This window comes from Pongo abelii, chromosome 15 (genome assembly GCF_028885655.2).
Source record: "Pongo abelii isolate AG06213 chromosome 15, NHGRI_mPonAbe1-v2.0_pri, whole genome shotgun sequence".
In the NCBI taxonomy this organism is placed as follows: domain Eukaryota; kingdom Metazoa; phylum Chordata; class Mammalia; order Primates; family Hominidae; genus Pongo; species Pongo abelii.
Window position 1 is genome coordinate 49,016,798 of NC_072000.2, and position 12,914 is coordinate 49,029,711.

Consider the following 12,914-nt stretch of genomic DNA (forward strand, 5'->3'; position numbering starts at 1 on the left):
TTGCGTATATCGAACCAGCCTTGCATCCCAGGGATGAAGCCCACTTGATCATGGTGGATAAGCTTTTTGATGTGCTGCTGGATTCGGTTTGCTAGTATTTTATTGAGGATTTTTGCATCAATGTTCATCAAGGATATTGGTCTAAAATTCTCTTTTGGTTGTGTCTGTGCCCAGCTTTGGTATCAGGATGATGCTGGCCTCATAAAATGAGTTAGGGAGGATTCCCTCTTTTTCTATTGATTGGAATAGTTTCAGAAGGAATGGTACCAGTTCCTCCTTGTACCTCTGGTAGAATTTGGCTGTGAATCCATCTGGTCCTGGACTCTTTTTGGTTGGTAAGCTATTGATTGTTGCCACAATTTCAGAGCGTGTTATTGGTCTATTCAGAGATTCAACTTCTTCCTGGTTTAGTCTTGGGAGGGTGTATGTGTCGAGGAATTTATCCATTTCTTCTAGATTTTCTAGTTTATTTGCGTAGAGGTGTTTGTAGTATTCTCTGATGGTAGTTTGTATTTCTGTGGGATCGGTGGTGATATTCCCTTTATCATTTTTTATTGCATCTATTTGATTCTTCTCTCTTTTCTTCTTTATCAGTCTTGCTAGCAGTCTATCAATTTTGTTGATCCTTTCAAAAAACCAGCTCCTGGATTCATTAATTTTTTGAAGGGTTTTTTGTGTCTCTATTGCCTTCAGTTCTGCTCTGATTTTAGTTATTTCTTGCCTTCTGCTAGCTTTTGAATGTGTTTGCTCGTGCTTTTCTAGTTCTTTTAATTGTGATGTTAGGGTGTCAAAAAAAAGTGCTTTCTACTTTTTTCATGTAGGCATTTAATACTATAAATTTCCCTCTTAACACTGCTTTTACTATATCCTGCAGGTTTTGGTATGTTGTGTTTCCCTTTTCATTCACTTCAAAATATGTTTTAAATTTTTGTCATCGACTCTATGGTCATTCAGGAGTCTGTTGTTTAATTTCCATGTATTTGTATAGTTTCTAAATTTCATCTTGGTATTGATTTCTAGTTTTATTCCATTGTGGTCTAAGAAGATACTTGATTTGATTTCAGTTTTTAAAAATTTGTTGGGACTTATTATGTGACCTAACATATGGTCTGTGTTGAAGAATGTTCCATGTGCTGATGAGAAAGATGTATATTCTGCAGTTTTGGGGTCAAATGTTCTGTAAATGTTTGTTAAGTCCATTTGGTCTAAAGTCCAATTTAAGTTCAGTGTTTCTTTGTTAATTTTCTGTCTCAATAATCTGCCTAGTACTGTGAGTGGAATGTTGAAGTCCACACTCAAAACAAGATTGTTTTCCTGTCTCTTTCTTTAGGTCTAGTAAATATTTGTTTTATGAATCTGGGTGATCCAGTGTTGGGTGCATATATATTTGGGATTGTTATAGCTTCTTGCTGAATTCATCCCTTATCATTATCATCCCTTCTTTGTCTTTTTTTTTACTGTTTTTGATTTGAAGGTTGTGTTATCTGATGTAAGCGTAGCTACACCTGATCACTTTTGGCTTCCATTTATTTATTTATTTTTTTTGAGACGATGTCTCACACAATTGCCCAAGCTGGAGTGCAGTGGCACGATCTCAGTTCACTGCAACCTCCACCTCCCAGGTTCAAGGGATTCTCCTGCCTCAGCGTCCCTAGTAGGTGGGACTATAGGCACACGCCATCATGCCTAGCTAATTTTTGTATTTTTAGTAGAGACGGGGTTTCACTATGTTGGCCAGGCTGGTCTTAAACTCCCGACCTCATGATCCATCCGCGTTGGCCTCCGAAAGTGCTTGGATTACAGGCATGAGCCACCGTGCCCAGCCTAGAATATCTTTTTCTACCCCTTTAATTTTAGTCTGTGTCTTTTCAGCTAGAGTGAGTTTTTTATAAGCAGCATATAGTTGGATTATGTTTTTTTATCCAGTTTGCCAATCTGTAACTTTTAAGTAAAGCATTTAATCCATTTGCATTCAAGGTTAATATTGATATGTGAGATTTTGTTCCTGTCATATTGTTAAATGTTATCTCCCTGTTTTATAAATTATTTGTTTCTTTCTTTTTCTCTGTTTTTGTTGTTTGGTGGAATTCTGTCATGTTGCCATTTGATTCCTTTCTCTTCCTCCTTTATATGATTGCTTTATATGACCTATGAGTTTTATACTTTCTTATGTTCTTATGATAGCAAATATCGACCTTTGTTTCCATGTTTAGGGCCCATTTGGGTATTTCTTATAGGGCCAGTCTAGTGATGACAAAGTCTATTAACATTTGCTTACTTCAGAATTATTACTATGACCTCTTTGTTCAGTTTTTAAATATATTTTATTTTATTTTACTTTATTTTGAGACAAGGTCTGCAGTGCAGTGGTGTGATCACATCTCACCACAGCCTCGACCTCCTGGGTTCAAGCAATCCTGTTTTAGCCACTGGAGTAGCTGGGACCACAGGTGCACACCACCATGCCTGGCTAATATGTTGCCCAGGATGGACTGAAACTCCTGGGCTTCAGGGATCCTCCCACGTTAGCTTTTCAAACTCCTGAGATTACAGGCATGAGCCACCACATCTGGCTTTAAATATATTTTAAACACTATTGGCTGGGTGCAGTGGTATGCACCTGTAATCCTAGCACTTTGGGAGGCTGAGGTGGATGGATTGCCTGAGCTCAGAAGTTCAAGACCAGCCTAGGCAACATGGAGAAACCCCGTTTCTACTAAAAATACAAAATATTAGCTGGATGTGATGGCGCACGCCTGTAATCCCAGCTACTCCGGAGGCTGAGGCAGGAGAATCCTTTGAACCCAGGAGGCGGAGGTGGAGGTTGCAGTGAGCTGAGATCGCTCCATTGCACTCCAGCCTGGGCAACAGAGCGAGACTCTGTCTCAAAAAAAACAAAACAAAACAATAACAAAAAAAAGAAAAACAAACACTGTTGAAAAATTATACGATACATCATATTCATAGTATACATAGGTATCTTATATTTTCTGTATTTGTATATCTTTGAAATATTTCATAAACTAAAGTAATGACATAAAAAATAAAGATGTATGTGAAAATATATGCTTTGGGACCTTGATATTTTAAGTACAGCCCACAAAACAGCCACATTGGCATCACCTAGGAGCTTTTTAGAAATGCAATTTTTTTTTTGAGATGGGGTCTCGCTTTGTCGGCCAGGCTGAAGTGCAGTGGCCTGATCTCGGCTCACTGCAAGCTCTGCCTCCCAGGTTCATGCCATTCTCCTGCCCCAGCCTCCCGAGTAGCTGGGACTACAGGCACCCGCCACAACGACCAGCTCATTTTTTTTTTTTTTTTTTTTTTGTATTTTTAGTAGAGACGAGGTTTCACCGTGTTAGCCAGGATGGTCTGGATCTCCTGACCTCGTGATCTGCCCATCTCAGCCTCCAAAAGTGCTGGGATTACAGGCGTGAGACACCACATCCGGCCTTTTTTTTTTTTTTTGAGATGAAGTCTTACTCTGTCACCCAGGCTGGAGTGCAGTGGCAGGATCTCGGCTCACTGCAGCCTCTGCCTTTTGGGTTCCAATGATTCTCTTGCCTCGGCCTCCTAAGTAGCCGGGACTACAGGCGTGTGCCACCACACCCCGCTAATTTTTGTATTTTTAGTAGAGACAGGATTTTACCATGTTGGCCAGACTGGTCTTGAACCCCTGACCTCAGGTGATCCACCCACCTCGGCCTCCAGAAGTGCTAGGATTACAGACATGAGCCACCACACCCAGCCAGAAATGCAAAATGTTATTCTCCTTCCAGACCTACTAAATAAGATTTGGCAATTTTTCTACCTTGATATTATATAATCTCAAAAGATCCTGGATCAGATATCTTGGTCAAAAAATGTTTTTTGGAACCCATTAAAAAATGCTTTCTTAACATCTATTCAGAGCATACTGTGTGGGAGGCCTTTTGCAAACACTTAGCTTATTTCACAGATATTTCTCAAGTTGGGTTTATCTGATATTTTCTCACAATTAAAAGAAGTTATGCAAGAACACCACAGAAGTGATGTTGTACCCTTCTCACTGTATTACATCACAAGGTACATGATGTTGTTATGTCTTACTGCTGATAACTTTGATCATTAGCTTATGGTGGTTTCTGCTAGGCACTGTACTGTTTTTCCCTTTATAGTTAATAGATATCTTTGGAAACTTTGAGACTGTAAATATCCTATTTCTCATCATACATATGCCCACTAATTTTATCCACCACTGAGATATTTTCCCTACAGCAATTAGTACATGGTTTTTTGCCTAATAATGATCTGTTTTCTTGATTTCTTCTACATTCATTGGTTGATTTTTTTTCTTTACAGAAAAACTGTTCCATTTCCTTCGTATGTTTATTTATGCAAATATTCATTTGTATTCGTGAAGACTAATGGATTTCTATTTTATTCTGTGGGGTGTAATCGAATACTGCCATTATTTCCCTCTTCAAATGGTTCTAGCTTTAGGAGCTCCCTCAGGTTGGCTGCTGTGCATTTACAACATGCCCCATCCATTTACTTTCTGTCAGCAAATGATTCTCCAGGATCTTCTTGTATTTCATTTCCTCCTTTCAAATCTGTATGCTTCTAATTTATTTTTCCTACCTTAATATTGTACTGGTTAGAATATCAAATATAATGTTAAATAGAAGTAATAACAGACATCTTTACCTTATTCCTGATCTTTGGGACAAAATGTTCAGCATTTCACCATTGTGTATGATATTAGCTGTAGGTTTCATAGAAAGCTCTTTATCAAATTAATGAAGTTTCCTTCTAGTTTGTTATTTTTTAATCATGAATGGGTGTTGAATTTTTCTCAAATGCCCTTCCAGCATCTATTAAGATAATTATATTTTTTGTTTATTTTGTTACTATTGTGAATTATGTTAAATGTTAAAAATGATAACTTGTATTCCTTGGATTAGCCCCACTTGGTGATGATAATGTGTCATATTTTTAATATATTACTGGGTTTTATTTACTAAAATTATTTAAGTATTTTTGTGTCTATAATCATGAGGTCTTTAGTTTCTTTGTCTTAGAATGTCTTTGGATTTGGCATTGGGATAATGCTGAATAATCCCTTGTGGTTTCTTCTTTAATACAGGTGCTATTTAGAAGTGTGTTTAATTTTCAAATATTTGGAGATTTTCTAAATATCGTTTTGTTAATGATATTAAATTTAGTTCTGCTCTGTCATTGAACGTGCTTCATAGGATTCTAGTTCTTTTAAACTTCTTGAGACTTGTTTTGTGGCCCAGCATGTGTTCTATATTAGTAACTATTTTATATCTACTTGAAAGAATGTACATTCTGCTCTTGTTGAATGTAGTATTCTATAAAATGTCGGTTAGGTTAAATCGGTTGTTATTCAAGTGTTCTATAATCTTACTGATTTTTTCTACTTGTTCTATCAGTTGCTGAGATAGGAGTATTGACATCCCCAACGTATTTGTGGATTTATTTATGCTTTCTGTTGTATCACTTTTTGCTTCATGTATTTTGATCCACTGTGATTACGTTTAAATACATTGAGGATAGTTGTGATTTCTGATAAATTGGTCCTTTTGTCATTATTAAGTACCTTTATTGCTGGTAATATTCTTTGTCCTGAAGTCTATGTTAGTAGACTATTTTAGTTTTCTTTTGATAGAAGACTTGCATGGTATGTCTTTCTTTAAATTACAGTGTTACGGAGATGTAATTCACCTACTATATAATTCGTCTATTTAAGACATGCAATTCAATGTTTTTTAGTACACATGGTGTCCAACTTAGGATGGTTCAACTTATGATTTTTCAACCTTACAATGGTGCAAAAGCAGTATGCATTTAGTACAGTAGAAACTCTACTTTCAGTATTCATACAATCATTCTGTTTTTCACTTTCAGTATAATATTCAATAAATTATTCATTATAAAATAGGCTTTGTGGTAGATTATTTGCCCCAGTATAGGATAATGTAAGTGTTCTGAACACGTTTAAGGTAGGCTAGACTAAGCTATGATGTTCAGTAGGTTAGATGTATTGAATGCATTTTTGACTTAAGATATTTTCAACATACAGTGGGTTTATCGGGATGTAACTCCATTGCAAATCGAGGAGCATGAGTATATTCAATGAGTTGTGTAACTGTCATCATAATTTTAGAATATTTTTGTCACCTTAAAAGAAATCTCATACTTATTAGCAGTCATTCCCCATTTCTCAACAATCTTCCCTTCTCCAGCCCTAGGCAGTCTGTCTTCTGTTTCTATGGATTTGCTTATTCTGGACATTTCATATAAAGGTAATCATATGATATGTGGTCTTTTGTGACTGGCTTCTTATACCTACGTTTATGTTAAGGCTTATCCATTTTTTTTTTTTAGTCAAAATGTCAAGGGCTCTTCCACGTTATAGCATTTATCAATACTTCATTCCTTTTTATGGGTGAATACTATTCCATTCATCCATATATGGATATAGCACACATTGTTTATCCGTTCATCAGTTTGGTTTTGTTGTGGACATATGTTTTCAGCTCTCTTGGATGTGTAGGAGTGGAATTGCTGGATCATATGATAACTCTATGTTTAATCTTTTGAAGAACCAGCAGAAAGTTTTTCCAAAGTGCCACCATTTTACATCTCACCAGTAGTGTAAAAGGGTTCAGTTTTTTCACATCCTCACCAATACTGGTGGTTATTTCAGTGGCTATAAACTAGTATCTCACTTGACAAACTTTTGTTTTTTTTCTTTTTTGGAGACAGTCTCGCACTGTCACCCAAGCTGGAGTACAGTGGCGTGATCTCACTGCAACCTCTGCCTCCCAGGTTCAAGCAGTTCTCCTGCCTCAGCCTCCCGAGTAGCTGGGACTATAGGCGTGTGCCACCACGGCCAGCTAATTTTTGTATTTTTAGTAGAGACAGGGTTTCACGATGTTGGCCAGGATGGTCTCCATCTCTTGACCTTGTGATCCGCCCGCCTCGGCCTCCCAAAGTGCTGGGATTACAGGCGTAAGCCACTGGCTCCTGGCCCAACAAAGATTCTTCTTGACTAAACTGTAGACGTGCTTCTCTGAGCCCTATTTTCAATTCAGCCTTGACCTTGGGCCCTGTCCTTGACCTGCCTAACCCAGTCTTAGCAAGGTATCCTGCTAGCTCATCTCCTTCCTTTGATATGTTATCACCCTTGATATCTGATCAAGTTCCTCACCCCCCCCCACCTTTGATGTATAAGTCTTTGGCCTTCCTTTAGCAGGCATCTTATTAGGCCAGTTTTGCAAGAAACTTCCTACTTTTTAATGTCTCCTTTTAGTAATTTTCTATCCACCGACCCCCACCCCCAACTCTGGTTGTGGGCTATAAATCCCTATCTGTCTTTACTGTAGTCAGAGTTGAGAACAGTTGTTCTCCCTTATTGTAGTAGTCATGATCCCTCTTGAATAAAGTCTTTCTTACCATTTTAACAAGTGTGAAAATAATTTTTCTTTAATGCATTGTGGTTTTTGCTTGTATTTCCTGGTATGTCTTCTTAATTAAAAAATATATTTTTTATTAATTTTTAATAAAAAGAGATGGGGTCTTGCTATGTTGCCCAGGCTGGTGTTGACTCCTGGGTTCAAGTAATCCTCCAGCCTCAGTCTTCCAAAGTGCTGAGATTATAGGTATAAGCCACCATGCCCAGCTTATGTCTTTTTAAAGAGCATTTTTCTAGGCAGTACGTGACTCAGTCTTGTCTTTTTTGAGAGCAGGGTCTTGCTCTGTCATCCAGGCTGGAGTGCAATGACGTGATCATGGCTCACTGCAGCCTCGACCTCCCAGGGCTCAAGGCACCTCCCACCTTAGCCTCCCGAGTACCTGGGACTACAAGCCCATGCCACCCCTACCCTGCCACTCAGCTAGTTTTTTGTATTTTTTGTACAGATGAGGTCTCAATTTGTTGCCCAGGTTGGAGTCTTGTCTTATTACCAGTGTAACAGTCTCTGCTTTTTAATCAGGGTATTTGACCATTTAGGTTTAAAGTAGTTATTCACATGGTTGAGTTTAAGCCTCTCATTTTGATAGTGTTTTTTTATTTGTCTTATATTTTCTGTTTCTTTTTCTTCTTTTTGTGCTTGGTATAAGATTGATTGAGAGGTAGGGGGTGTGAGTGTGTATGTGTGCATTTTGGTATTTCATGTATTTCCTTCATTAGCTGTATCTTTTTGTTCCTTTTTTAAAGTGGTTGATCTAGACTTTATAATATTATAATGTGCATCTTTACAGTCTCACAGTATACTTTCAAATAGTATTAGACCACTTTAAGTATAATGTAAGAACCTTACAATATACTTACATTGAACTTACTTACAGTGAGCCAAGATCATGCCACTGCACTCCAGCCTGGGTGACAAAGTGAGACTCTTTCTCAAAAATAAATTAAAAATTAAAAAAATAAAATAGAGTGAGACTCTGCATCTAAAATAAATAGACAGACAGGTTGACCAACCAACCTACCTGTCACTTTGCATGACTCTTTAGTTTCAAAAGGATGATCATCTAAACAGGGGTGTCCAGTCTTTTGCTTCCCTTGCCACATTGGAAGAAGAAGAATTGTCTTGGCCACACATAAAATACACCAACACTAATGATAGCTGATGAGCTAAAACAAAAAAACAAAACAAAAAACAAAACAAAAGAAAAACCATTCACATATACACAAAAATCTCATAATGTTTTAAGAAAATTTATGAATTTGTGTTAGGCTGCATTTAAAGCTGTCCTGGGCCACATGCGACCTGCAGACCATGGGATGGACAAGCTGGATCTACCACATTGAGTTACCCCTTTATAGCCACGAAAAATATTATGCTATGAATACTGTCATTGCCATAATAATTCCTGCTGGTCTCTAGTTTCTCATTGTCCCATGCGTATTCTCACGGATACTTTGCAGGAAAGAGTTAACATAACGGGGCCCAAGACTGCTGTTCTTAGAAAGTCCTGCTTAGAGAGATTGCCCATTGGTTGACATCTGGGAACTTAGGTTTTGGAAAGATTTCAACTATTCCTCATAAGAGTGGTTCATTTAATCTTCTATGGAGGATGGGTTTTTTGAAAGAGGTTCAAGGTAATTTATCTAGATCTCAACGGGCAAGGAAGCTGTTCAGAAAAAAGTTAACATTGCAGTCCTGAGACTGCTGTCCCTAAAAAAGGCTGCTTGCAAGGTTAGCTCTTCGCTGACATGGGAAACTAGGATTTCAAGAGGATTCCCACTATGCCCTAACTGATAAGATAGTTTACTGTGCCTAAATTGTTTGGGCAAACAATATGGTTTATGCTGGAGGCCTGGTTTCCTTCTGGGAGTCTGGAATTTTGGTATGTCCTAGGCAGACAGTCCCTACATTACCAGCTCCCAGTGAAAACTCTGGACATGAGGCCTCTAATAAGCTTACTTGGTAGACAACATTTCACATATGTTGTCATAACTCATTGCTGAAGGAATTGTGTTCTGTGTGACTCTACTGGGAAAGGACTCTTAAAAGCTTAGATCTGGTTTCCTCTGGTCTTTGACTTGTGCACCTGTTCCCTCGGCTGATTTTGTTTGGTACCCTTCTGCTGTAATAAATTTTAGCTATGAGTAAAACTATAGGCCAACTCTTAAGAGTCTTCCTAGCAAATATCCAAATCCAGGGGAGATCCTGGGGACCCCCAAGATGGATACTGTGGCTATGGGTTAGCCACAGTTTTTTGCATTTTATGCATTTTGGAAAATGAATGCATAATGAGATTTTTAAATTATGTTTGTATAATAGTTTTTATAGGAAAGTACAAATGAAATTACATTCACCTTTCTTTCACTTTAGAGCTGTAACTGAAGTTCGTGAAGTGACCAGAAAATCAGTCCCTCGTAATTCCTTAGAAAGTGCTGAGTACCTTAAACTCATAACTGGCTTATTAAATGCAAAAGACTTTCGTGATCGTATTAATGGGATTAAGCAGCTTTTATCAGATACTGAAAATAACCAAGACCTTGTTGTTGGAAACATTGTGAAGGTAAGGACTTGTCAAAATTAATTTTAAGGCGGGTATGGTGGCTCACGCCTGTAATCCAAGCACTTTGGGAAGTCAAGGTAGAAGGATCTCTTGAGGCTAGGAGTTCAAAGTTCAAGCCCAGCCTGGGCAACATAGCAAGACCCTGTCTCTACAAAAAAGAAAATAAAAATTTATTTTCATTTGAAATCCATGTCAAATGAAGTTTATCAGTTTAAAAGATTGCCCTAAATCTTAGTGTTTTATATACCTTCTCTCTATATATATACAAATTACACAAATTTAAAATGGAATGTAACTAATAAATTACTTATATACATATCATATATATATAATTCTAAAGTGTTAAAATAAGCTTAGTGAAAAGAATGGATTTTCTAGGTTTTGCTAGGTTAAAAGCATACTAGAGCAACTCAAAGTCACTGAAACAAAGTAAGAAGATAGCTATTTATTAGTCTGAATCCCGCCACAAGATGGTAAGCTCCTTGAAACTGCTATATTCTCAGAGCTCTCAGAACCTGGCATCTAGTAAATATATGTTGAATTAATCAATACATATTTTTAAAAAGCAAAGACAGATAAGAGACTTGATATTGCTTTAGAACAGATAATAAAACTTTCCATATGTGGGTTAGAAATCTCTATATACTGACTTCTGTGTACCTATCTTTAGGAAGACAATAAGCAAAAGAAAGGGAAATATTAATAAATATTCATCATATCAGAGCATAGATTATTTTTGCTTTATCAGAATTTAGTTCAGTTAATTCTATTAGTAATTTATTAATTAAATTTCATTTTAAATTTGTGTAATATGCATTATACTTGGCAAACATATCATAAGTACTCTTTACTTCTCATGGTATTGTCTCAGTTTTCAGAAGAAAAGAACCATATTACCATGTCATGGGAGCCAGAAAGTTATATTTTATGATCTCTATTGAGTAAAAATAAATCTCTTGGGAAGATTATTCTTAACATGAAAAATAATAAATAAGAATCGGAAATTATTAGTGAATAGTCTCAGCTCATAGAGTAGCTCTTCACTCACCTGACATGGTTAAAGGATTGTTTAGCATTCACTTTATTATATCTTGAGTTTATGAAAGTTAAGGATTCTGAAGAGCAAGGAATTATTGTTAAAAGTTTTCAGGTTAAGAGATAATAATACAAGTTTAACTCTGAAATTGCATCTAAAATTTTCATAATAAACCTAAACTGACACTAGGTTAAATCTCCACAGTAAAACTTACAAGTCTACTTCTAGTGTGAAAAGAGATAAAAACAGAAACTTTTCTAAGTTCTTAGAGTTAGCTAAGCTAACCTCCACCTTCCAGAAAACAAGATGTTTATCATGTTTACAGTCAGTCAGTCAGTCATCTGCCTACTGAGCCACATTTTTCAGCCTTTATTAGGATGTCTTTTGGGGTGATTTTTGAGACCTTCTCTTTTTGTTACAAGAAGATTTGACACTTAGATTTAGTACCCAAATTTTTATAAAGTTCCTGTTATCCAAGTTCAGGCAAAATAGGATATTGTGTATATATTTAAACTGAGTAAAGTAGGAGAAATATTATGACATGCCAAGAGACTTATAAATACAATAGCTATAAAAATTATTTTACTTTAAATAATTTACCAACTTATTTTCAGATTTTTGATGCTTTTAAATCTCGACTTCATGATTCTAATAGTAAAGTAAATCTGGTGGCTCTGGAAACAATGCACAAAATGATTCCTCTACTTAGAGACCACTTATCTCCTATAATCAACATGCTAATTCCAGCAATAGTGGACAACAATCTGAATTCCAAGAATCCAGGCATCTACGCGGCTGCTACGAATGTTGTTCAGGCACTGAGTCAGCATGTAGGTAAGAAATCTTACTTCAGCACTCAAATTATTTTGACTTTCTTTTCATGTTTTCTGATTCCATCCATACTTTTTTTGTAATGCTGAAATCCTAGTTATTCAGTTTTTTAAACTTAATATTATCATAAAACTTTCTATTTTCTCAATGGTTTTAAAATTATTTTTAGTGATTAAATTCTGTTCCATTAAATTGACTTTCTTTTCCCTTATCTTTGACTTTTATTTCTTTTTCTGCCTCAACCTCACATCTGCTAACAAAACTAACTCAATACTTTGGCATGAGATGATCCAGAAATAAAATAAAGAAAAAAATATAAAAATAAGAAAATAATAATAAGTAAACTAACTCAAAATGGATCGTAGAGTTAAATGTACAACTTAAATGTAAAACTTTTAGAAGATAACATGAGAAAATCTTAGGACTTGGTGAAAAGTTTTACATATGGCACTAAAAGCATGATCCTATAATCTCAGCCCTTTGGAGTTGATCTGCCAAGGTGGGCAGATCACCTGAGGTTGGGAGTTCAAGACCATCCTGGCTAATATAGTGAAACCCCATCTCTACTAAAAATACAAAAATTAGCTGGGTGTGGTGGTGCATGCCTGTAATCCCAGCTACTCTGGAAGCTGAGGCAGGAGAATCGCTTGAATCCAGGAGGTAGAGGTTGCAGTGAGCCAAGATTGTACCACTGCACTGCAGCCTGGGCAGCAGAGTGAGACTCTGTATCAAAAAATTTTAAAAAATTAAAAAAAATAGATAAAGAGACAAGCTACAGACTGGGAAAAATATTTTCAAACCACATATTTGACAAAGAACTAATATCTAGAATATGTAAAGAAATCTGAAAGCTCAACAACAACAAAAAAAACTCAAATAAAAAAATAGACAAAAGACCTGAAGAAATATTTAAACTTTAATGAGGCTCTACGGATGGCAAATAAGGGAGGATGTGTGACTGGCCAAATGAGCAAGTGAAAAGATGTTCAACATCACTAGCCATCCGGGA

At 36.5% G+C, this 12,914-nt stretch overlaps 1 protein-coding gene across 6 annotated transcripts in view; it reads left to right on the top strand.

Annotated features, from left to right (window-relative positions):
• The window catches only part of TOGARAM1 (TOG array regulator of axonemal microtubules 1), a 116,431-nt gene that overhangs the window by 98,703 nt on the left and 4,814 nt on the right, over positions 1-12,914 (top strand). For 5 of the 6 annotated variants that reach the window (XM_054530066.2, XM_063715570.1, XM_054530068.2 and 2 more), the window contains 2 exons: positions 9,849-10,038; positions 11,689-11,908. In XM_054530066.2, coding sequence (XP_054386041.1) covers positions 9,849-10,038; positions 11,689-11,908 — 410 coding nt within the window. The remainder of the gene's footprint in view (positions 1-9,848; positions 10,039-11,688; positions 11,909-12,914) is intronic. The other variant, XM_054530067.2, reaches the window with a different exon arrangement.